The sequence below is a fragment of the Haliotis rufescens genome, unplaced genomic scaffold, assembly GCF_023055435.1.
Source record: "Haliotis rufescens isolate VD_foot unplaced genomic scaffold, xgHalRufe1.0.p SCAF_5, whole genome shotgun sequence".
NCBI classification, from domain to species: Eukaryota; Metazoa; Mollusca; class Gastropoda; order Lepetellida; family Haliotidae; genus Haliotis; species Haliotis rufescens.
Genome location: NW_025964223.1, coordinates 4,176,385 through 4,202,759, shown reverse-complemented (window position 1 = coordinate 4,202,759; position 26,375 = coordinate 4,176,385). Strand labels below are relative to the sequence as shown.

The following is a 26,375-nucleotide window of genomic DNA, read 5'->3' as shown; positions in this document are numbered from 1 at the left end:
ACCCTGACATTACCCTGGCATTACCCTGGCATTACCCGGACATTACCCTGACATTACCCTGGCATTACCTTGACATTACCCTGACATTACCCTGGCATTACCCTGGCATTACCTTGACATTACCCTGACATTACCCTGGCATTACCTTGACATTACCCGGACATTACCCGGACATTACCCTGGCATTACCCTGGCATTACCCTGGCATTACCCTGACATTACCCTGACATTACCCGGACATTACCCTGACATTACCTTGACATTACCCTGGCATTACCCTGACATTACCCTGGCATTACCCTGGCATTACCCTGGCATTACCTGGACATTACCCGGACATTACCCTGACATTACCCGGACATTACCCTGGCATTACCCTGGCATTACCCGGACATTACCCTGGCATTACCCTGGCATTACCCTGGCATTACCCTGGCATTACCTGGACATTACCCGGACATTACCCGGACATTACCCTGACATTACCCTGGCATTACCCTGGCATTACCCTGACATTACCCTGGCATTACCCTGGCATTACCTGGACATTACCTTGACATTACCCTGACATTACCCTGGCATTACCTTGACATTACCCGGACATTACCCGGACATTACCCTGGCATTACCCTGGCATTACCCTGGCATTACCCGGACATTACTCTGACATTACCCTGACATTACCCTGACATTACCCTGGCATTACCCTGGCATTTCCCTGACATTACCCTGGCATTACCCTGGCATTACCCTGGCATTACCCGGACATTACCCTGGCATTACCCGGACATTACCCTGACATTACCCTGGCATTACCTTGACATTACCCTGACATTACCCTGGCATTACCCTGGCATTACCTTGACATTACCCTGACATTACCCTGGCATTACCTTGACATTACCCGGACATTACCCTGACATTACCCTGGCATTACCCTGGCATTACCTTGACATTACCCGGACATTACCCGGACATTACCTGGACATTACCTTGACATTACCCTGACATTACCCTTGCATTACCTTGACATTACCCGGACATTACCCGGACATTACCCTGATATTACCCGGACATTACCCTGGCATTACCCTGGCATTACCCTGACATTACACTGACATTACCCGGACATTACCCGGACATTACCTGGACATACCCGGACATTACCCTGGCATAACCCGGACATTACCCTGACATTACCTGGACATACCCGGACATTACCCTGGCATTACCCGGACATTACCCGGACATTACCCGGACATTACCCGGACATTACCCGGACATTACCAGGACATTACCCGGACATTACACTGACACTACCCGCACATTACCCGGACATTACCCTGACATTACCCTGACATTACCCGGACATTACCCGGACATTACCCGGACATTACCTGGACATTACCCGGACATTACACTGACATTACCCGGACATTACCCGGACATTACCCTGACACTACCCGCACATTACCCGGACATTACCCGGACATTACCCGGACATTACCCGGACATTACCCGGACATTACCCGGACATTACCTGGACATTACCCGGACATTACACTGACATTACCCGGACATTACCCGGACATTACACTGACATTACCTGGACATACCCTGACATTACCCGGTCATTACCTGGACATACCCGGACATTACCCTGGCATTACCCTGGCATTACCCGGACATTACCCTGGCATTACCCTGACATTACCCTGACATTACCCTGACATTACCATGACATTACCCTGACATTACCCGGGCATTACCTTGACATTACCCGGACATTACCCTGGCATTACCCGGACATTACCCTGGCATTACCCTGACATTACCCGGACATTACCCTGACATTACCCTGACATTACCCTGGCATTACCCTGGCATTACCCTGGCATTACCCTGACATTACCCGGACATTACCCTGACATTACCCTGACATTACCCTGGCATTACCCTGGCATTACCCTGGCATTACCCTGACATTACCCGGACATTACCCTGGCATTACCCGGACATTACCTTGACATTACCTTGACATTACCCGGACATTACCCGGAGATTACCATGACATTACCCTGACATTACCCGGACATTACCCTGACATTACCCTGACATTACCCGGACATTACCCGGACATTACCCTGACATTACCCTGGCATTACCCGGACATTACCCGGACATTACCCGGACATTACCCGGACATTACCTGGACATTACCCGGACATTACACTGACACTACCCGGACATTACCCGGACATTACCCTGACATTACCCGGACATTACCCGGACATTACCCGGACATTACCCGGACATTACCTGGACATTACCCGGACATTACACTGACATTACCCGGACATTACCCGGACATTACCCTGACATTACCCTGACATTACCCGGACATTACCCGGACATTACACTGACATTACCTGGACATACCCTGACATTACCCGGTCATTACCTGGACATACCCGGACATTACCCTGGCATTACCCTGGCATTACCCTGACATTACCCTGGCATTACCCTGACATTACCCTGACATTACCCTGACATTACCCTGGCATTACCCTGGCATTACCCTGACATTACCCGGACATTACCCTGACATTACCATGACATTACCCGGACATTACCCGGACATTACCCGGACATTACCTTGACATTACCCTGACATTACCCTGGCATTACCCTGGCATTACCCTGGCATTACCCTGACATTACCCGGACATTACCCTGACATTACCCTGACATTACCCTGGCATTACCCTGGCATTACCCTGGCATTACCCTGACATTACCCGGACATTACCCTGACATTACCCTGGCATTACCCGGACATTACCTTGACATTACCTTGACATTACCCGGACATTACCCGGAGATTACCATGACATTACCCTGACATTACCCGGACATTACCCTGACATTACCCTGACATTACCCGGGCATTACCCGGACATTACCCGGACATTACCCTGGCATTACCCTGGCATTACCCTGACATTACCCGGACATTACCCGGACACTACCCTGACATTACCCGGACACTACCCTGACATTACCCGGACATTACCCGGACATTACCTTGACATTACCCGGACATTACCTGGACATTACCCGGACATTACCAGGGCATTACCTTGACATTACCCTGACATTAACTGGTATTATTGCTCTCTGAAAAGTGGTCTGGCTGTCTACGGTGCCGTGTCTCCCTGTGAAGAGTTCGAATCTGGGTTTGCTCCAACAATAAGCTGACACCATGTTATACCTAGGACCGATAGTTTAATATTCTGGGATTAGGGGCCATTGATGTTTTTATTATAAATGACTTATTCGAGAACATAAGGTATTGTTGCCACAATTGATATTAATTGCTTGAAATCCCGCACGTCTTGAAAAATTTCAACTTTCATAGCACCAGCATACAAACGTAGAGCGTTGCTTTCTCTCGGGCCATTTCAACTGTAGGAATATGAACTACATGATTCACCAGTATTTCCGAATCGACTGCGATGCTCTGTTGGTAATCCACATTGCCAGTTTGTCATATGGGTGTTCTTCGTGGCACAGACAGATCTTAGATACAACGATTCCTGCTTTCTCATCATTCTATGTAGTTTCTGTATATTTCCTGTGTGTATGTACACACAGTTTAAGACCTAGCAGGCAACGGCTAGCAACCTCAAGCTTGTGAAGCGATCAACTTGGTGATGACAAGTGCTATATGGTAGTCTGACGCTATCAATACTAATGGTTCTTATTTATCGGAGACACCATACATTTTATCAATAATGTCATGCCGGTTTTGTGCAGGTTTTGTGCAGGTTTTGTGCAGTTGTATCACTGACCATCTCTCTGTAGGTGTCATGGCAACAAGCAGGTATACGGGTCTGATTGGGTTGGGGAAGATGCATATCCCATAGCACCTCCGCCGAAACCGTGTTATCCCATAGAGGTGAGGAGAATTGCGGTTCCACGTCGCATTCAAGATTATTTTAAGACATCCGTGCACGTGTGTATGGGCGCGTGCGTGTGTATCCTCTGGTACTAGTCCGGATTATGCCGATTTAATTGTGCTAGTCCATAGACAACCATGCCGTAGTTAAACATGGACACAGTACACTGCCTACCTGTCCATGGTTTAGCCCCTTAATGCCACGCGAGGCAGGGTAACAACAAGTACCATCTTCTAACGTCTTTTGGTATGACGCGGCCAGGGGATCGAACTACCGACCTTCCCGACAGGACGCTCTATCCACTTAACCACAGACGCCATCTATTTCCACTCAAGGCTAACAAAACCCCGACGCCACGCCACGCTTAATCTAATCACGTTAAATCTTACCGAACATGCAGCTCGATATGCACCGTTGTGTAACTGTTAAGTGTATCTCGAGATTACGAGTAACTCTCCTCGATATATTGAGTGTATCCGAATAATTCCACTCAAAAAGAAACTTGCAGCCATGGCCTGTCAATCAAAATTCAGTCTACGTCACCAGCGCATATAACGTGACACCCGTTTTGCACGTGCACAAAATAGAGACCCGTCGATACTAGATGTGAATCCATTTGGGTTTCAGCAGTCGAAGGAGACGGGATATCGTCATCGCCCCTCAAAATGTCTTGTGACACTATTTTACTTCAACAACTAACAGTTGTATTTTTGTATTCATTTCCCGACAACACCCACTCATTTAAATACCCTGAGAGCGGAATATCATTGGTTCGACCCTCGGCCGCGTCATGCCAAAAGGTTTCACCGAAGTGGTAAACGTCTAAGACCTGCACCACTTCGGGCTTTCCTCCCACATCAACCTGACACGCCGTGGTATAACTGGAATAATGTTAAAAAGGGCGTTAACCCAACCCACTCACTCACTCATGTCAAAAAGACATTAAACAGTGGTGCTTGTTGTTACCCTGCCTAGCGCTCTGCATTAAAGGGATAAAACAAACTGATCTGCTCGGCGTCAGGATACTGTGTTTCAGTGAGGTTTCCATGTTAAACTCAGGCATGATATAAAGGGCTAGCACTGTGAAACCGGCTTTAGTCCGGAACAGTGCAAGCTGACACGCGCATGTACGTCGCTATTTAAGTCTAATTTCACCTCACATCCTTGGAGATATGTAGACAAACATGTGAAACAAGTGTTACACGAAGAGCGTTTTTATCAACACTCCAACAGAAATATACCCGATAGTCCAAGCTGACATGGGGTAGCGCTAGTTGGTGATTAGAGCCTGTCTGGCACATTGAAATGAATTGGGTAGATATGAGGGTCGGTTACCTATCTCTGCCGCACGCAATACCAGGACTCCCGCTGCGCTGCTGAGGGGAGGGTTAGAGCTAGGGGGAGGGAGTACGACAGAGCGGAACTTGTCGGTCTACTGCTAAAGGAAGTACTACGGTAGCAGGTCGTTTCCAAAACATGGCGTAACACACTGTCTTCTGTTTGTACAAATGAATGATGAAGTTCCAGTTCGTGTCTGGTTTGGTTGTCCACCTGGGACTACTGCTGTTATGTAAGTATATGATAAGTTTATGTCTAAATAGCGGGGTTTCGCTGGTATCAGGATATAGTTTGATTCAGTATGCCTGTAATGTATTTATGTTGTTGTAAATTATGTTTGGATACCAATATGATTTATAGCATTAGTATTTCATTATGTCTTTACATTGTGATGTGTTAAAGCTCAGTAATTATCAGTAATATGTGTGTATGTGTGTGTGTGTGTGTGTGTGTGTGTGTGTGTGTGTGTGTGTGTGTGTGTGTGTGTGTGTGTGTGTGTGTGTGTCTGTGTGTGTGTCTGTGTGTGTGTCTGTGTGTGTGGCTCCTTGTACTAGTCCGGACTGATGCCGATTTATGGTACTAGCTCACTGAGATACCATACCGCAGTTTAACATGAATACCCCACTAAGTCACATTATACTGACTCCGAGCCGACCAGTCCTATATATTCATCATGGAGATAATTAATGTTTGCAACACACACTAGTTCCGACATATAGGTGCATATATGTGGATACTTAAACTATAACAAAGAACGTCAAGGCCAGAGGTTAGCTAGTCTCGATTATCAGCCAAACAGAATCTTCTGGGCGTCAAGGGCAAAATAGAGCTGAGATTATATGAATGAGTCACTGACGCTCAGTGATGACACCATGTGTTCAAGAAACGGCTAAGCACGTTCTGCCATACCGGTAGCAACCGCCACTCATACAATTTGCACAAAAAAGTAAGGATCTGTTGTACATCAGACCTCCCGCCATACGACTGCGGTCTGTAAACAAACCAGAATATCAGTGATGGACCAGAAAACCCAGACAGGATAGAACATTTACTGATTTTGTTGAAACTGAAAGCGATAAGTTAATTTTGAACAACGTCTGCTGTGTGCAAACGCAGAAATTCTGCAACTTACTCACTCACTCATGTATTTGATCGTGTTATAAGTTCAAAACTCGGACGATTAGTTGTTAGCCATTTGAATTCGACCATGTCTGATAATTTTTCTGTAATTTTAAGTGTTTTTTGCATTTCAGTTAGACCCGTATCTTACCGCGTTCTTTCGGAAATAATTGATTATGTTTATTGGCCTTTGAACTTCGTAATATCCGGAGTCGAGTGAATCCGCCTGAAGGAGCCAGCTGACTGTGTTTCAGGTCTCCTCACGACCATCATCATGACGATGAACAAGGCCTTCATCCAGGCTTACAACGCCGGCCTCAGCGTGGACCTGAGGGGCTACCAGATCGAGCCTGACGTTTCCGTCGGCGTCCACGTCTTGCTACTGGCTGTTGCGGTGCGTGATGTTGTGTTGTACGAAGGCTGGTCAAAAAGTTCTAACCCAAACAAACAAACAACTGTTGTAAAAGTGGGGTTTTTTTCATTTTATTTTTCAACATAATCTCCCTGCTTTTCAATAAACTTTCAATACTCATATCGATAGTGAAGCTTTTCAATTCCAGTCAGGAAGAAGTTTCCTGAAACATCCTTGGAAAACCCATTCCCGGCAGCTTTGAGGTAATCGTTGTCGTCATAGCGCTTTCCACGAAGGTGTTCTTTCAGTTAAGGAAATAGCTGGAAATCACTTGGTGCCAGGTCTGGGGAGTATGGAGGATGAGGAAGCTCTTTGAACCCACATTGTATCACAGCAGCCTTTGCAAGTCGAGAGGTGTGAGAAGAGGCATAGTAGGCACCGGTAATCATCTTTTCACTTTCTAAGTAAGCAACAAGGACCACGCCCTTTGCATTCCCGAATACAGTGGCCATAACTTTCTTCGCTGATCTTGAAGACTTCCAAATGTCTTTGGTGCCGGTGGAGTGGAATGGTGCCAGTCCATGGATTGACGTTTTGACTCGGGATCCTCCTCAATTAGCTTTAGATTTTCTCTGGCAATGTCAGTTCTTTTTTCCTTAAGATCAGAATTTAGAAACTTTGGCACCCAACGAACAGATGTCTTATTCATCTGTAAATGTTCATGAATAATAGTTTCACATGAATTCATGCCTTAGACTTGTGTCTTTCTCAAGTTTAGCAATGGTAATACGTCTATCTGACAGTATAAGTTTTTCTATATCCTTGATTGAATCTTGAAGTTGAGGGACGTCCAGACCTAGGGTCATCATCAAGGCTTGTTCTCCCTGCCTTAAACATAGCTGTCCAACGTTTAACAGTGGAATAGCTAGGGCACTTATCCCCATAAACTGGTGACATGCCGTCATGAATTTCAAGTAAAAAACTTGATGACTGCTCGATACTCGTTTTTTTCCATTTTTGTGTCTATTTGGACCCCTATCACGTTCACGTGGCTGTCACTAATATACAAACGGCCCCAACAAACCAAATGCATAAGGGAAAGAATTTATGGATGTCAACTTTTTTATTATGAGGAGCACAACGTTTCAGAGCATATACTACTTACTCGGGTCATTTACCTGATGAAGGAGAAAGTACTCGTATATACACTGAAACGTTCATCCATAAATTCTCTTCCTTGTGTGTATCACTTCTAGATGCCTTTCAAAGACTGACCAAATACACTTGCAATGAATTACACAAACAATGTACCGCATTAACTAGTTCACTTTGTTATGGGCCATAGTTGAAGGTTAGTCCGGGTTAGAACTTTGTGACCAGTCCTCGTGTCATGAAACCCATCTTTGCTCATCCACTGTATCATGTCTCCATTCTGTTACTCTTCGTTTAGAATCTAATTCGAATGACGCTAAAAGTAACCATTCATCCATTCAAATGACACTGATGTACGAGAAGAATTGTAAGGGTGATAGAGCTGGTGATCTTAAATTCAAGACGAACTATGATAGCGGATGCGCATGGGATATTTATCATTCTATATAGTACCCTCGATAATCCGGGATGCATACCATCATGTTTGTTTTGTTGGTTTGTTGTTTAACACCACACTCAGCAATATTCCAGCTATATGACGGCGGTCTGAAAATAATCTAGTCTGGGCCAGACAATCCAGTGATTGATGTCATGAGCATCGATCAGCGCAATTGAGGTACGATGACATGCATCAACCAAGTCAGCTAGCCTGACCACCCGATCCCGTTAGTCGCATCTAAGGACAAGCATGGGTTGCTGAAGACCTATTCTCAAGGGCGCACACCATCATGTAATATGTATAGGGCGTTTTGCTTAGGGAATGTTTATGTTTTTCTTTATTATCTTCCAATTTTTCTTAAATATTAACGCCAAGTTATATGCATATTGATAACATAAAGACGCATGATGTCAGAAACAACAAACGTCCAGATGATTAATAAGCGTATTATATTTTTTTTATGTTTTTTTCTCACAGATGTTTGTGCCATCATTAACAGGTTTGTTCTACGTGTGCATCAAGAAGGAGGCGCAAAAGGTAAGCATACAAGCCTAGAGGAACGAGACCAGTGAGCACGCTACTGTCAAACTCCTGAAACAGTCAATATGTGATGATGCTAAAATAATGCTCCAAAACGTCCTGTTAAGGGAACATTTCAAAAGTTGGATGTTGGATTAAATACTGAAAAGTTTGAGACCATACACCTCCATCACCCTGGTACTTTAAGGTGATATGATCAATGTGAATATTAGAAGAAAGGCATACACAAATCAAAGCACCATAAAAATAATTGGGGGTAAGGTATTTAGGCATCCCCATTGGGCACCAATTGCGCTCCCTCGCCTTCCTCTTGCGGAATGGTTTCGTTATGGATATGAATCTGAATTCATGCTCTGATTGCCAAAGTCAAAAGAAGGTAGTTTTGCCAAGAAGGTTTAGCTTCAGGTATATCGGTGATCGGTGAAAGAATTTTGACACATTTTACCTACACCATGCTGTTCAGTTTCAGTGAATCAGTGTGACAATTTGATCTGTGGTTAGTGGCCTGAACTGTAAAAACGTTTAGTAAATACACGTTAGACAGGTTAAGTTCTAAACTTGTTAGGGATCCATGTTTAATGCTAAATGAAGCAATGGTTTCGCGTTTTCATCTAAACGCGTACCAACAACCCCCAATACCTACACGTTTATATTCTAGACGCGCATATTACATTTTAAACACAATTCTAGACATATTTAGGATATAAACATGTTTCTGCCTTTGTTTTAGCGGTTCTACAAGAAGAGACTGCGAGTTGTCCATGTAACCTTCCTTCTGGTGGGGATTGTCGTCTTGATTGTGCTGCTGTGTTCCGAAGCGGCAGCTATTGGTGACATCAACAGCGTCAACTGCAGTCTCGACTACAACAACTGCAGATGTTTAGATGCAGACACGTAAGAATACGTCAAATGACCAATACAGATCGCCAAATGTCTCCGAATTTACGTCTTTACGACTAAACCTTGCTCGTGTTCCAGTTCTGAAATATATGTTCCTGTTCTGAAATATATATGTTCCTGTTCTGAAACTTCAGCATGATCCTGTTCTGCACCTTCAGCATGATCTTGCTTTAAAAATTCAGCATGATCCTGTTCTTAACTTTCCGTATGTTCCTGTTCTTAACTTTCCGCATGTTACTGATCTGAACCTTCAGCATGATCCTGTTTTTAACCTTCAGCGTGATCCTCAACTGAACATTCATCCTGTTCCTGATGTGGATCTACTGCGTGTTTCTGTTTCTAACCTTATGGTAACGTGATAAGCGTGATACCAGATCACTTCGGGCGTTCCTCCCACATCCATGATGTATTAAAACATTGTTCAAAGCGGCGTTAAACCCACCCACTCACTCATTCACAAAATGGCACCATTGCCGACTCCTTGTTCCCCCTTCCAGATCCAACAACGTATGTGCATGCCGACAGCTCAGGATATCCTACTTTGTTTTCATAACCTTGGCATTGTGTTGTGAGATCACCAGCTTGTTACTTGCAGCAAAGTTGGTAAGTACAAAATCTTTTTCACATCAGCAACTGCACTAAGTGTGTTACATAAGGGTTGTAACGTTTGATTATATATGCTTCAAAATTGTCTTTGGTGTCATTGGAACCCATCTCAGAAACATTTTGCATCTCAAAAGAAGTTCAATTCTGTCAAGACTTTTTTTCAACCTTGTACACCACTATCACACCAGACAAACTCACGGAAAACTACATTCCTTGATCCTTTGTTACTATACTTGGTGGTCTCTGATATCGTTACATCAAAGCCTTCAAAGGTTATGGACACCGGAACTAGAAATATAAGATGTCCATGAAACATCTGTATCATTTTGTCTGTTTGTTGTTTAACGCCTCACTCAGCACTATTTCCAGTTATATATCGGCGGCCTGTATGTAATCGAGTCTGTACCAGACAGTCCAGTGATTGACATCATGAGCATCGGTCCACAAAATTGGGATATGATGTCATGCATCAACCAAGTCAGCGAGCCTGACCACCCAGGCTCGTTAGTCGCCTCTTGCCGAAAGCATGGGTCGCTGAAGACCTATTCTCTACCCGGATCTTCACGGGTCCATCTGTTCCATAATTACATCTATGCATAAAGATTCGGACTGACAAACTATCCACAAAGTTGTATGTCAAGAGGGATGACTTCAACCCGGGCTCGTTAGTCGCCTCTTGTCGCAAGCATGGGTCGCTGAAGACCTATTCTCTACCCGGATCTTCACGGGTCCATCTGTTCCATAATTACATCTATGCATAAAGATTCGGACTGACAAACTATCCACAAAGTTGTATGTCAAGAGGGATGACTTCAACCCGGGCTCGTTAGTCGCCTCTTGCCGAAAGCATGCGTCGCTGAAGACCTATTCTCTACCCGGATCTTCACGGGTCCATCTGTTTCATAATTACATCTATGCATAAAGATTCGGACTGACAAACTATCCACAAAGTTGTATGTCAAGAGGGATGACTTCAACCCGGGCTCGTTAGTCGCCTCTTGCCGAAAGCATGCGTCGCTGAAGACCTATTCTCTACCCGGATCTTCACGGGTCCATCTGTTTCATAATTACATCTATGCATAAAGATTCGGTCTGACAAACTATCCACAAAGTTGTATGTCAAGAGGGATGACTTCAACTTTCCAACAGTCAATTTTCCCTTAATGTCGAGCCATATTGCAGCAGCTCCAGCCTTTGGTGTCCACATGTCACAATTTCTGAGTTACAATCAAACCTGCAATTTCTACCAACATTACAAAGATCGTCATACAAGTCTTGAAAGAAGTTGTTTGATCGGGGTTACAGCATTAAGGCTTTCAATAAAAAGTGTCATGGTAGACATGTGGAGGACATTCCTAAACTTGACCAAAATTTGTCCGATGCAGTTCCTTATTTAGACTTGTAACATTTGGTCCTGTGTTTGTTCAAGTGAATACCTGACTTGCCGTTGCATGTGTTTGTGATGGGTGTCACCGATGGGGCAGGATACGCTCACCTTTTCACGAACACCTGGTATCACCACTAATTGTAGGAAATCATAAACACTTGCTTATGACACTCGGAATCACACAACGGATTTCTTATGATGATGAAAATAATTTAGTGGCCTTAGTTATTCTAATATTATGAATCATTATATCTATGTTTTAAATTATCTATTGTTCCTCTATCAATACAATTAATCGCAGTTGAATAAATCTGAAATCAGAAACACTGTTTTACAAGACGGTTAATTGTACAATCACATTTCAGATTAAATGTCCACCATGCGCGGGTGCTGGCGCTGTCGGCCAAGGTCCAACTGAAAACTCCACCATGGCTTCTTCAGTGGCTCCACGTACAACTCAAGGCGAAGGAAGCACATCCGATGCGAAGTAGTGTTTAGATGATCTTGAACCGGAAGTAGAGTTCCAAGCGAGTTTGGTGTTTCCGCTCTAATCTGCAGGAGTCAACGATCGATGAGAATCTCACGAAGATGGAGATTGTTCTATACTGAAGGAGACTAATCCATCGGTGTTCCTATAATAACTGACTTCCAAGGGACCTAGTATCGTTGCTATGAGACGCTGATATTTTCTTTTTTTCTAGGTGAAGTGCCCAGTACCCTCGAACATATGTGTATGGAAATTATTCTGAAGACCTGAGTACAGTGGAACCCCGTTAATCCGGACAATATCCTTCCGATTGAAATTGTCCACAATCACAGGTCCGGATAAGCGAATGTAGTACTACTACTAAGTAATGTTCGTGTTTGCATATCATATGTGATGATATTGTACATTCTAAAAATATACATTTCTAATAACAAACCAATGTTGCATAAAATATGCCTTATGTTTTTGCATAGTTTGTAAGCAAAGTTACACACAGTAATAAACTTGTAAATATGACATTGGTTTCTGTCATCCTGTGTGTCCATGCGCCAGATGCATGGCTGTACGGGTCTGTGCCAGAAGGGTTTGCATTACACAGTGGGGCACGGGTGGCCCAGGCGTCTAAGGCGCCGCGATTCGCTGTGCTGAGTTGCGTTCCTTTGGCACGCCAGAAACCTATGACTGTGGGTTCGAATCCCGGTTCATCCAGATTATGTTTCTAGGTTTGTCAGCACCTTGCCCGTGGGTTTCACCGAAGTGGTAAACGTCTGAGACGGCATTCCTCCCACATTAAGCTACCACGCCGCGGATATAACTCGAACACTCACTCACTCACTCACTCACTACATTACACAGCCTGTAACATGGAATCGAGCCTGGTGCAAGCAACCCAGTGGTTGATGAGCATTGATCCATGCCTTTGTGGACATCAAGGGCTTAGAGTTACCCCACAACAAATACAAATACTGTTCCCACTCTGTGATAGTACGATAAACATGTTCTTGGATTATAAACATAGGCCCCTCTTCACATAGCGATGGTAACGCTGGGATTGTCGTAAGTCTATAAGAAAGATAGTCTCAGCGCTACTGTCGCTTTGTGAAACGGGGCCTTAGTGACTAAACTTAAACCAGATTTGAAAAGTGTGAGTTGAACTTTACGCCAATGTGACCAGTATTTCAGTTGTATCGTTGTATGTCCGCCTTATGCGGGAGGAAGGTGAATCTGGCACTGGTCAAGGACGTTTACCGGCATGGTAATCACGAGATTGGGTACTGGCAAACCAGGGATCATGATCAAGGCGACCTTTGGATTCGAACCCAAAATTCATGGTTTCAGTATTGTGAAATGCCATGACCCTCTTGCTGTTTGTTTGTTTGTTGTTTAACGCCACACTCAGCAATATTCCAGCTACATGACGGTGGTATGTAAATAATCGAGTCTGGACCAGACAATCAAGCCCTGTATATCGACACCTCCCGAACTCGAAGTTCTGGGGACCGTCGACACAATATCGAGTAACTATAGTTAGAAACAAGCGAAGTATCGGCATATTATTTTGTCCCGGACAAATAGCGAGGTCGTTTCGATCAGCGATTTCACTACCGTCAACCCGAAGTAGTTTTGTTATGGATTTTAACTACCTTGGTTCTCAACGCCGAGACAGTATCTATTACACTGTGGCGTTATTTTCAGTGTGTTTATCTCCCGATCCAAAATGCAATTGCAGCTGGGAGATTGTCTACCATGGTAGTCCTTCCGTCAGCATAAACATCGAGAAACGCCAAACAGCGCCGTCAAAGCAACGCAATGTTGCATGCCCCATTAACCAGTAACTTGATCTCTGTTAAACTGACACGTGTATAATAGTCTTGGGGCAAGATGCTGACGTAGATAACACAAACAGCTATTGCCGTGTGATAATATTTACTCGTCTTTGACCATTGCAAATTCTATATATTACCCAATGCTTTTTGCCAACAAAATGAAAAAAAGACTCCAGCCCAGCCAATCTGTTGTCGACGTCACGAAGGACCATGGACGCCATCTTTAATTATTTGCGAAAGTGCAACGTCGCGTTGCTATGGACCGTTTCCAAAACAGTGAATACAATGGAATGCGAATTATTCAGGCAGCAAGAAGAACAATATTCAATGTTAGGTGAGGAGTACTTGTAAGTGAAAATATATCCTCGCCGCTGTGGTTAAAACATAATTATTGTGTGTTATCACAAAATAAATAATCCTGCATGTATATAAAGGAATATACTTCTTTCATGAGAAGCAACATTGCATTAACTTTAAAAAAAATATATCTATGGGCAGTGCGTGTCGAGATGTGAGCCAGGCGCTGGTTGTGAATAGACCGGGGAGGTCTGGCTTCGTGTGTATCCGAGAACTGTTACAAAGATCAATTACAATCATGCTTTCAATAAATCAGTGCATGTCGATGTTTGTGTAACTGTTTGTTTATCTTCCTCTGGGTATATTTACATAACATGCGTCTGGAATTTGCTTATCACGGAGGTTTATAGCTGTGTGGTGCAATGAAACTTCATGGATAGGGACAAGTTATGTCTTATTCGTTATAGCTGGAGTTCGTTATATTCGGGGTTCGTAAAGGAAGTCGTTTTTTTCTGAGATTGTTGCTTGTTAAAGCAGCTCTTGGTCTGTGTTCAGGTATCGGAGTCTGTGTTCAGGTGTCGGAGTCTATGTTCAGGTGTCGGAGTCTTTGTTCAGGTGTCGGAGTCTATGTTCAGGTATCGGAGTCTTTGTTCAGGTGTCGGGGTCTGTGTTCAGGTGTCGGAGTCTATGTTCAGATGTCGGAGTCTGTGTTCAGGTGTCGGAGTCTATGTTCAGGTATCGGAGTCTGTGTTCAGGTGTCGGAGTCTATGTTCAGGTGTCGGAGTCTATGTTCAGTAGTGGGAGTCTATGTTCAGGTGTCGGAGTCTATGTTCAGGTATCGGAGTCTGTGTTCAGGTGTCGGAGTCTATGTTCAGGTGTCGGAGTCTGTGTTCAGGTATCGGAGTCTTTGTTCAGGTATCGGAGTCTGTGTTCAGGTGTCGGAGTCTATGTTCAGGTATGGGAGTCTGTGTTCAGGTGTCGGAGTCTGTGTTCAGGTATCGGAGTCTGTGTTCAGGTGTCAGAGTCTGTGTTCAGGTATCGGAGTCTGTGTTCAGGTGTCGGAGTCTGTGTTCAGGTGTCGGAGTCTGTGTTCAGTTGTCGGAGTCTATGTTCAGGTATCGGAGTCTGTGTTCAGGTATCGGAGTCTGTGTTCAGGTGTCGGAGTCTATGTTCAGGTATCGGAGTCTATGTTCAGGTATCGGAGTCTGTGTTCAGGTATGGGAGTCTGTGTTCTTGTGTCGGAGTCTGTGTTCAGGTGTCGGAGTCTGTGTTCAGGTGTCGGGGTCTATGTTCAGGTGTCGGGGTCTATGTTCAGGTGTCGGAGTCTATGTTCAGGTATCGGAGTCTATGTTAAGGTATCGGAGTCTATGTTCAGGTATCGGAGTCTATGTTCAGGTATCGGAGTCTATGTTCAGGTGTCGGAGTCTATGTTCAGGTATCGGAGTCTATGTTAAGGTATCGGAGTCTATGTTAAGGTATCGGAGTCTATGTTCAGGTATCAGAGTCTATGTTCAGGTATCGGAGTCTATGTTCAGGTATCGGAGTCTGTGTTCAGGTATGGGAGTCTGTGTTCTTGTGTCGGAGTCTGTGTTCAGGTGTCGGAGTCTGTGTTCAGGTGTCGGGGTCTATGTTCAGGTGTCGGAGTCTGTGTTCAGGTGTCGGAGTCTATGTTCAGGTATCGGAGTCTATGTTAAGGTATCGGAGTCTATGTTCAGGTATCGGAGTCTATGTTCAGGTATCGGAGTCTATGTTCAGGTGTCGGAGTCTATGTTCAGGTATCGGAGTCTATGTTAAGGTATCGGAGTCTATGTTAAGGTATCGGAGTCTATGTTCAGGTATCAGAGTCTATGTTCAGGTATCGGAGTCTATGTTCAGGTATCGGAGTCTATGTTCAGGTGTCGGAGTCTATGTTCAGGTGTCGGAGTCTATGTTCAGGTGTCAGAGTCTATGTTCAGGTGTCGGAGTCTATGTTCAGGTGTCGGAGTCTATGTTCAGGTGTCGGAGTCTATGTTCAGGTGTCGGAGTCTATGTTCAGGTGTCGGAGTCTATGTTCAGGTATCGGAGTCTATGTTCAGGTATCGGAGTCTTTGTTCAGGTGTCGGAGTCTATGTTCAGGTATCGGAGTCTGTGTTCAGGTGTCGGAGTCTATGTTCAGGTAACAGAGTCTATGTTCAGGTGTCAAGGGTCTTTGTTCAGGTGTCGGGGTCTGTGTTCAGGTGTCGGAGTCTATGTTCAGGTATCGGAGTCTATGTTCAGGTATCGGAGTCTTTGTTCAGGTGTCGGAGTCTATGTTCAGGTATCGGAGTCTGTGTTCAGGTGTCGGAGTCTATGGTCAGGTTCACTCACTCACTCACTCACTCGCTCACTCAGTAAATCAGTTCCGCTATCACCACTGCATGCACTAGAGCTCGGAACCACAGGATTTCACTGCATGTGGAAGGACCGAGTCAGTGACAACCCTTATCTCTCACATGGAATCAATATTTACGATACGATAAGAGTGTTCATTTGTGGTGAGTCACAACACAATGTGCAATGACTGCGTCGATGACCTCCGATCTTTGCTTGAAGCATTCCGCAGTCGTCGAGTGGATTATTCGGATGGCCGGGTCGACAACGTCATACAGCGGTAATCATTGCAGAGTATATACGGTAATAGAGCTGTTCTCAGGCTAGCGCGGTAGTGTTACTAGGCAGTGCTGTCGGTCGGCTCTATTCCTGAGCGGTGGACTATGAAGAGATTATAGGGTTCTATGTAAAGACTGTCCAGCCCGAGACGCCATCATGGACCTGGATCAAACCATCTCCATTCTCACAACGACGTTGCTGATATTTTTGGGTAAGGTGTTAGATAAAGCACATGTTGTAGCCATGGAGTTGCAGATCCTGGGCGATATTAGAAGAAATATGTTTCATTTTGTGTTCTGTGTTTGGCTGTTTGTCGTTTATTACATAATCCATCTTTGTCAGTAAGGACACAGCCGTCTTTGTACACACTTACTCGACTCTCGTAAGGGTGGCCCAGTTGCGTCCTTTAGCCGTGCTAGGATCCGCTGACTTTGGGTTCGAACCCCGGCTTATGGTCCAATGATCAGTGCAGAGCGTACATACACACGGATATTATCCCGGTTCTCCACCCCAGTAAACGTCTGACAGGTGAAGACCAAGGGTAGAATAGGTCTTCAGCAACCCATTCTTGCCGTAAAAGGCAACTATGCTTGTCGAAAGAGGCGACTAACGGGATCGGGTGGTCAGGCTCGCTGATTTGGTTCATGCTTGTCATCGTATCCCAGTTGCGTTTACATGCTGTCAATCACTGGATTGTCTGGTCCAGACTTGATTATTTACAGACCGCCGTCATATAGCTGGAATATAAAACAAAAACAAAAAAAACGTCTACAACACTGTGGGTATTTCTCCCACATCAAGCCGAGAAACTACTGACACACTGTTCGAAGCCACGTCAACCAAATTCACTGGTCTCGTGTATCATAGAGACTATTCCGAGAGGCAGGATACTGGAGGTTTTCCTTTGTCCGAGTTGATAGTTGTATCTGGGTAGGTAATACACAAGCATATTTATGATTTAATTGTTTACATCAGTTAGTCGCGGTTCAGAAATAACAATGACTTATGCCTAATGACATCACAGAAACGTTAAGCTGTTACTGATGATGCTCACAGCATACGAGTGTTTTTGCAGGTATCCAGACATGCATCCTACAAGTCATCAACTTCAGCAACACGAACGGCAACACCGCCATGGACCCCTACGTCATACAGCCCGACATCTCTATCTCCCTCGTCGTCCTTCTCGTCGTCGTCATTGTAAGGATTCTCTGATCTACTCAGTATATATCTTCTCTACTCGTATATATCATCTAATCTACTCAGTCTATATCATCTGCTCTACTCAGTATATATCATCTTCTCTACTCAGTATATATCATCTTCTCTACTCAGTATATATCATCTTCTCTACTCAGTATATATCATCTTCTCTACTCGGTGTATGTCAAACCCGTGACGATCCGGTTTAGAATAGGTCTTCAGCAACCCATGCTTGCCGTAAAAGGCGACTATGCTTGTGGTAAGAGGCGACTAACGGGATCGGGTGGTCAGACTCGCTGATTGGTTGATGCATGTCATCGTATCCCAATTGCGTGGATCGATGCTCATAATGTCAATCACTAGGTTGTCTTGTCCAGACTCGATTATTTACAGAGCGCCGCTGGAATATTGCTTAGTGCGGCGTTAAATAACAAACAGCATATATCATCTGCTCTACTCAGTCTATACAATCTGCTCTACTCAGCATATATCACCTTCTCTCCTCAATATATATCACCTGCTTTTCTCAGTATATCGTCAAGTATATATCATCAACGCCACAAAGCTACCTACCATACATTATTATGTCATCGCAACCAAGTAATTCTCTCTTAGGAACAGTGACACATTATCTGTAACGAGCAGCCACAAATACGGGTGTAGGTGTATTGTGCTCCATTTCCTTCATTGCTGTTATTGTTGTTGTTGTTGTTGTTGTTGTTGTTGTTGTTGTTGTTTTGACCAAGTACTAAACCAATACTCAGGCCCTCCGCTCAAACTGAGATACGACCATGTACCATTAGTGGGAAGAAATGAAAATACAATACTCAAATACGTATTTTTAACTTTTCAGAGCACACACTGCAAAAACTATATGTTTTGTTTTATTTTTAGCTGATTGTACCTGGCGTGACCGCCCTCGTCGCTACCATGAAGAAATCCCCCACCACAGTAAGTACACGTCCCCCATTACACAGCATACGTCCCGTGGTTATATACCTACTGTCATTTTACCTACAGTATTGTGGGTAGCTTTCTATCTCATTGTAACATTGTGAGAGGTACCACTTTCAAGTGAGACTGTTGAGAGGTTTTTCTTTTAAATTGTAACACCTGCTTGGAGTTTTTACATTTGAATTGTAAGCCCTGGGTTTTGCATTTGAATTGTCTGATACAGGCCCGTATTTTCTCACCAAATATTTATTTAATGAACGAAGTTTCGCTAGGAGAATTTTGCTCAACCCCAATATCAACACACACACATACAGATTATTTGCGCGACACCGAATTAAAAAATCAATATAATTTTATATGTATTGCTGACTACATCCCACCAGATTACATCTGTAGCAATACAACATGTTATAACTGTAATATTTATGACTTCACTTCAGCATTATACAGTGGAACCCCGCATATACGGGCCCCTAGATATCCGGAAACCTCGCTTAACGGACGATATTCACGTGACACGAAATATACACATATGCACTACATAAAATACGACCCGTGAAGATCCGGGGTACATTAAGTCTTCAGCAACCCATGCTTGCCGTAAAAGGTGACTATGCTTGTCGTAAGAGGCGACTAACGGGGTTGGGTGGTCATGCTCGCTGACTTGGTTGATGCATGTCATCGTATCCCAATAACGTGGATCGATGCTCATAATATGACTCACTGGATCTGTCTGGTCCACACTCTATCATTTACAGACCGCCGTCATATAGCTGGAATATTGCTGAATGCGGCGTTAAAAAAACGATAAAAAATAAAGCGAAATGACTTCACGTCAGCATTATACAGAACCCTGCCTATCCGGGGCCCCAGATATCCGGAAACCTCGCCTACCGGACGATATTCACTTGACACGAAATATGTATTCATGTACATTGTCAACATAAAATTCTACATTTATCCAGATATCCGGTTTCCGGTCCGGGCTGTAAATTTCAGTTACCAACAGTGCAAAATATACTGATGACGTAAAATACCCCATTCACTGACTCACTGACTCACTGACTCAAACTGACTTACAGCGTGTAGCTCACCTGATCATCATCTCGCTGGCCAGTGCGGGGCTGCTGGCAGTCTTGTGTCAAGACATGTGGACGCTGAGTCAGGTCGGAAACTCGTACTCCTGCACGTGAGCATTGTTTTGTTTGTTTGTTTGTTGTTTGTTGTTTGTTGTTTAACGCTGCACTCAGCAACATTCCAGCTATATGAAGGCGATCTGTAAACAATCGCGTCAATCCAGTGATTGACATTAGTAGCATCGATCAATTGGGATACGATGACATGCATCAACCAAGTCAGCGAGCCTGACTACCCGATCCCGTTAGTCGCCTCTTAGGACAAGCAAGCACTGCTGAAAACCTCTTCTAGCGGATCTTCACGGGTCGTGAGTATTGTTACTTCGGCAATGTTTCTTGCTTATATGACAGACACTTGGTATATTTCTTGTTTTGGAATTGAAACGATACGTGTCATGCTTGGATGGTTCCCTTCTTTAAACACTTTCCCTCATGAATTGAAAACAAATCTGTGAAATCTGTGAATTGATAATGAAATCGAGGAACTACTTCAAAAGAGGGTCACCCCGTGTATGTATAAAGAATAATACTGTGCAATACTGAGAAGTAAGAAAATAGTCCCAACTAACCTCCAGTATTCTGGTATTTTAAACAAAAGCCAAAATACACCGACGCCGTTTATTTCAAATATAGCTGAGTAATCGAAACATTTTACTGACGCTTTAATCTGTGATGACAATTCTTTATTCTGCAGTTGAACCTTTGAATGCAGTGGAATGGTTTAGGTAGTGAGTAGGGTTTTACACCGCTTTAAGCATTATTCCAGCTGTGTCATTGTGGGGGACGTCTTAAACGGCCATCATAAATTGTACAAATGTGAGGAATTAAACCTGTCGTCTTCGGCGTGACGCGCTAACGCTTTAACCACTAGGCTACGACTGGTAGACTGGGTGGTGAATCCATCTTAAGCATACAACAACAACTACTACTACTACTACTACTACTACTACTACTACTACTATTACTACTAGTACTACTACTACTACTACTACTTCTAGTATAAACCATTTAGAGAGCTTGCAATTATTCACAGATTGTCCAGCGTATAATTGACGTGTTTGTTTTCCAGTGTAGGAATCAGTCAAATTGACTCCACCCAACTGTGTACAGCGAGAGACACCAGGATCAGCAACTTTGTACTGATGCTTCTCGGACTCATCATCCTCGTCGCCAACCTCATCTACACCGGCCTAGTCTACTGCAAGAGCAAGGTTAATGAGGTAAGAACGTTACAGACATGTGATTATCCCTTCGTTGGTTTCCGTGATCGCTCGGCACACGCGATAACGGTCGGACGTGCGCCGGGAACCAGCGAAAGTACCCCGCTCTTGACCCCTGACATCGACGTGGTGGTTTTTCCGAGTGTCATCTTGATGTGGGAAGAAGTCCCGAAGTGATGCAGGTCTTAAACCTTGACAGTTTGGTGAAACCACGAGCTTTGGCAGTTGCTGACACGACCAAGAGTAATAAAATCAGGGCGAAAAGTGGGGTTGAATCTGAGAACAGCAGATCCTGCTACACGCAAGGGACGCATCTATTATAAATGATTTCTTCAGATAAAAGCAGTCTTCTGGTATCACTTTAAACTTTGCATTGCAATAAATGAATCCCTACACTTAGGGAGTTTTTAAATCATACATTCATAATAGAGGTATACTCAGAGGCAAAAGTTAGTGGTATGTTCTTTGTCATTTTTAGATTTTACACAAGCATGAGGGGCGGTCGGGTAGCCTAGTGGTTAAAGCGTTGGCTAAAGCACGCCAAATCGATTCCCGACATGGGTACAATGTGTGAAGCCCATTTGTGGTGTCCCCCGCCGTGATATTACTAGAATATTGCTAAAAGCGGCGTAAAACCATACTCACTCACTCACAAGCATGAGCACACCAGTTGTTATCTTTTTATGTTGTTTATTTAGATTTATAAAGTTTAGAATTGAAACAAATACAAAACTTCAAACTCATATTCTGTGAAGCACTGTTAATGTTCATGACATGTGAATTCAAACACATCCCAGATGATTACTTTATCTGTCTATATTCTAGAGGGGTAATTCGTCAGAGAATGAAGGCAAGGAATGAAGAAGTTCCACAAGATTGGCATGAAATTATCACAGATATCTGTAAATATTGACTGATTCGCGGCGCATCATGGAACTTGCTCACGTGAGGAACTATCTTCATCAGCTGATGAACGTCACGAAATACAACTTCAATCCTTAGATGTTCACCGCACACACGTGACAACTCGTAAGTCGTCAACACGGTGAACGGCCATATTGTCATGGTGTCCTGCTTGTGTATACCCGGACGTGAAACTGGCAGATATTGCTTGACGAGTTAAAGCGGCACCTTGTTAAACCGGATTGTTGAATTTCAAACAATTGGGTAGTATTTACTGTATACTTTGAAACGGTGAAAACATACATTATTTCAAGTGTTTGAACAAAGTGGACACAATTTATGGATAACAGCTTCTTTATTTACTGTAAAGGCGACGTTTCGGCATAGATCCTTATACAGTTGTCAAGCAAGATGTTTTTGCATCTTCCTGAGGCAAGGGAGTTAATTAACTATAAAGGTACAGGAAACTGGACTTTTATAGTCAGTTAACGCCCTTGCCTCGGGAAGATGGTTGTTTGTTGCAATTGTTTGTTTGAAAATAAGGTTTCAAAACATGTACAAATATATGCTGATAATTCTTTAAGCAATATCAGCATAATTACAATGTAATCAACTTACAAAATTTAACGGTCAATAACAAAACATAACTTGAGCTGATGTAATTACAAACATCTGTGTATATTTTTGTTGTCATTTAAACATCTTGATCATGTAGATGTGTCAAATGTGTGTCAGTTATTTTGAAGTGGTTAGGGATGCACAGTCGTTATGTGTATTGTGTGGTTAAAGTCTCGCTCGTCACGCGGAAGGCCCGGTTCGATTCCCCACATGGGTACAATGTGTCAAGGCCATGTCTGGTGTCCCCCGCCGTGATATTGCTGGAATAATGCTATAGAGGCATAAAACCATCACTTACTCCATATTGTATGCTTTTAATACCATATACTCAACAACAAAAGTGACGACCTATCAAGGGTAAAATATTACGCGATGTGTTCAAAACATGCTTGTTCACATGAAACTCAGCCAGTAATAATTACCATTGATGAAACGACCTTTAAGTTAAACGGCCACGACATGGCCTTGTCGATGGTTAGCTGGTGGAATGGTCTTCAGCTGTTGCTAGGTAACAAGCAAATGGCTATGGTGAGGTGAGGTGAAATTGGGTTTAACGTCGCGTCCAAGATTATTGCACTTATATAGCGACGTGCATGCACGTGTGTGTGTGTGTGTGGCTGCTTGTACTAGACCGGACTGATGCCGATTTATAGTGCTAGCCCACTGAGATACCATGCCGCAGTTTAACATGAATACCCCACTCAGACACAGTATACTGACTCCGAGCTGACCAGTCCTTGCTTCAACCCCTTAATGCCGAGCGCCAGACAGGGTAACAACAAGTACCATATTTTAACGTCTTTTGGTATGATGCGGCCGGAGATCGAACCCCGGACCTTCAGCTCTCTGGGCGGACGCTCTACCACTAAACCAGGGAGGCGGTCAAATGGCTATGGCCTCCCTACACTCGGGACTATTTAAGTGAGTGGCTGTTACTCATGTAGCAGTATACCAGCCACATCACAGCTAGTGGCACCAAAATGGCTATCGATTTGGGCTTTGTTTACATCGACATAATATTAGAGAATATTAAATATAAACTCAAGACTCAAGATGCGCATCCAAAGTTACAAATTAGCTTCATGATGACAGAACTGATAGCGGACATACATCTCAATGTCCCAAAACAAATGAGACGTATATAGAGGTTATCATGCTTGTGTGTTTTGGGATGGTAAAATTATCGAGCATTTGAGAGTTTCTCCCTGATGGTAAGAATTAACCATGTTGGTGAACGTATTCAGTGCTTTTTTAAATATGTATACATTGTACAAATATATATGGTGCCTAGTTATATATTTTCAAGAATCTCCATGAACACTCGTGTGTACATCTCGTAACTAATACAATATTTAAATAACTAAAAAAGAACATACATGTGTCAATAAAGGTATATTTTTTCCAAAGAAACCATTCGTTCTCATTTCCCTGGATTCAGGGGCAGCGAGGTAGCCCAGTGGATAAGGCAGTCGCTGAACACAAAGGTTTGATTCTGCATGTCCATGGGTACAATGTTTGAAACCATGTTGTTGGGACGACACCACCATATCACTGGAATATTGCCCACACATATAGCACACATGAGCATTTAATGAACAGATTGTTTAATTTGATTTGTTTGTTTAACACCTCACTCAGCAGTATTCCAGCTATCTGACTTTGGTTTGTAAATAATCAAGCAAAAGTTAACCCCAGAAATCGGAACGTACAGAATTGTAATGTAAAATTAGTAATCAACACACAAGATCAATGAGTAATTAATAACTTATATTGAAACACCCAGTTTGCAATAAACAAATGGCAATAAAATGGCTGCAGTAATGTCAGTTTTAATAAATTCCAGTTTGTGCCGAAATTGAAGCATTGAGCACTGGTTCAGAGTTATTGCCCTTAAATACCACCAGTCAATGAGGACTACCATAATTGGAGTTTTTCTTGTCCCCAGCACAATTTAGTAGTCGCAGCTTGCGGGCCAGCATGAATTTCTAAAGCTGACTGTACTAATCAATGTTAAATAGGTCCATCTATATGACACCTTTCAAATAATAATAAGAAGAATAGGCTGGTTATATTGTGCATATTTCCACACCACAGAGGGGCATGCTCAAAGCGCTATTATTCCCCTGGTCACTGGATCAGTGTGCACTCAAGAATCATTCTCAACTCCCTGGGGAGTATACATTCCAAGCTGCCAGTTAGGCACTAGAAGGTTAACAACCACATTACCATCTCATCCTACCAGGTACCCATTCACTGCTGTGTGAATAGAGGCACATTTCGAACAAAGTCACTTTCCCAAGTAGACGCCACATGTGTTACATGTGCTTCAGTGTGGGGCAAGACCGAAGCCCTAGAAACCAATTACACAACAGGTTAAAAAAAATGGATACATGTTTATTGCACACAGTGTACACTTGCAAATACAACATAGCACTTAACATAACACATATGTATCTGCCCATCACAGACAGGGAGACGAAACAACAAAACAATACTAACAACAGTATCACCTGATCAGCATCGTGGCCTTCTAAGAAGTAACAGCTTTAATGCTAGTCTTGCAAACTAACAACCATTATTAAAATGCCACTAGTGTTGTGTTGCTTCTTCACACAAGCATGTCATTCAAATACATTGGTATTTTATCAACAAATGTCACATCATCGTAAAATGTAAACATGGTATATGTTTCCTTCAAATATTGACATCATCAAAGGGAGACTATTCCTGGAATGCTTTTACCTCCCTGAGCTAGTCGTGCACATTTCTACCAATCTGTGAGTGAGTGAGTTGGATTTAACGCCGCTTTTAACAGTATTCCAGTTATATCACTGCGTGTCAGCTTAATGTGGGAGGAAGGCCCGAAGTGATGCAGGTCTTAGACGTTTACCACTTCGGTGAAACCCACAACCACGGGTATGGTGCTGACAAACCTAGAAACATAATCGGGGCCAACCGGGATTCGAACCCACAATCATAGGTTTCTGGCGTGCCTAAGGGACGCAACTCTGCACAGCGAATCGCGGGGCCTTAGAAGACTGGGCCACCCATGCCTCCTTCAACCAATCAAATCTAAGGTGGGGGATGAGAGGTTGGTAGTATACAATCTAAGTCAATGAAATACCAGGTAATATGCGCATGGTGACGACTACACAAGCTGACTTATCAAGCAAGAAAGGAGAGTCACATTCGTCATCACTCGCCCCTTTCTGTAACCTGCAGGAAGACTCGTCCCCCTATCTATGAATGTTGTGTGTGAAAATACGACAAACCAATCAGACTTTAAGTACTTCAGTCAAAGAACCCCT

The 26,375-nt window shown here is 43.6% G+C and overlaps 2 protein-coding genes across 2 annotated transcripts; both read left to right on the top strand.

Annotated features, from left to right (window-relative positions):
• The first annotated feature begins 5,351 nt into the window (after positions 1 to 5,351).
• On the top strand, positions 5,352 to 12,798 carry LOC124133562. The gene is made up of 6 exons (XM_046497995.2): positions 5,352 to 5,532; positions 6,674 to 6,813; positions 8,840 to 8,899; positions 9,633 to 9,796; positions 10,300 to 10,405; positions 12,161 to 12,798. Exons 1-6 carry the CDS (start codon positions 5,475 to 5,477, stop codon positions 12,284 to 12,286), a joined length of 654 nt encoding a protein of 217 aa, XP_046353951.2. The 5' UTR covers positions 5,352 to 5,474; the 3' UTR covers positions 12,287 to 12,798.
• A 4,194-nt stretch (positions 12,799 to 16,992) lies between these two features.
• On the top strand, positions 16,993 to 23,161 carry LOC124133560. Its single transcript, XM_046497994.2, has 6 exons — positions 16,993 to 17,244; positions 18,109 to 18,233; positions 19,131 to 19,187; positions 20,273 to 20,379; positions 21,396 to 21,546; positions 22,372 to 23,161. Exons 1-6 carry the CDS (start codon positions 17,190 to 17,192, stop codon positions 22,405 to 22,407), a joined length of 531 nt encoding a protein of 176 aa, XP_046353950.2. The 5' UTR covers positions 16,993 to 17,189; the 3' UTR covers positions 22,408 to 23,161.
• Positions 23,162 to 26,375: the final 3,214 nt, after the last annotated feature.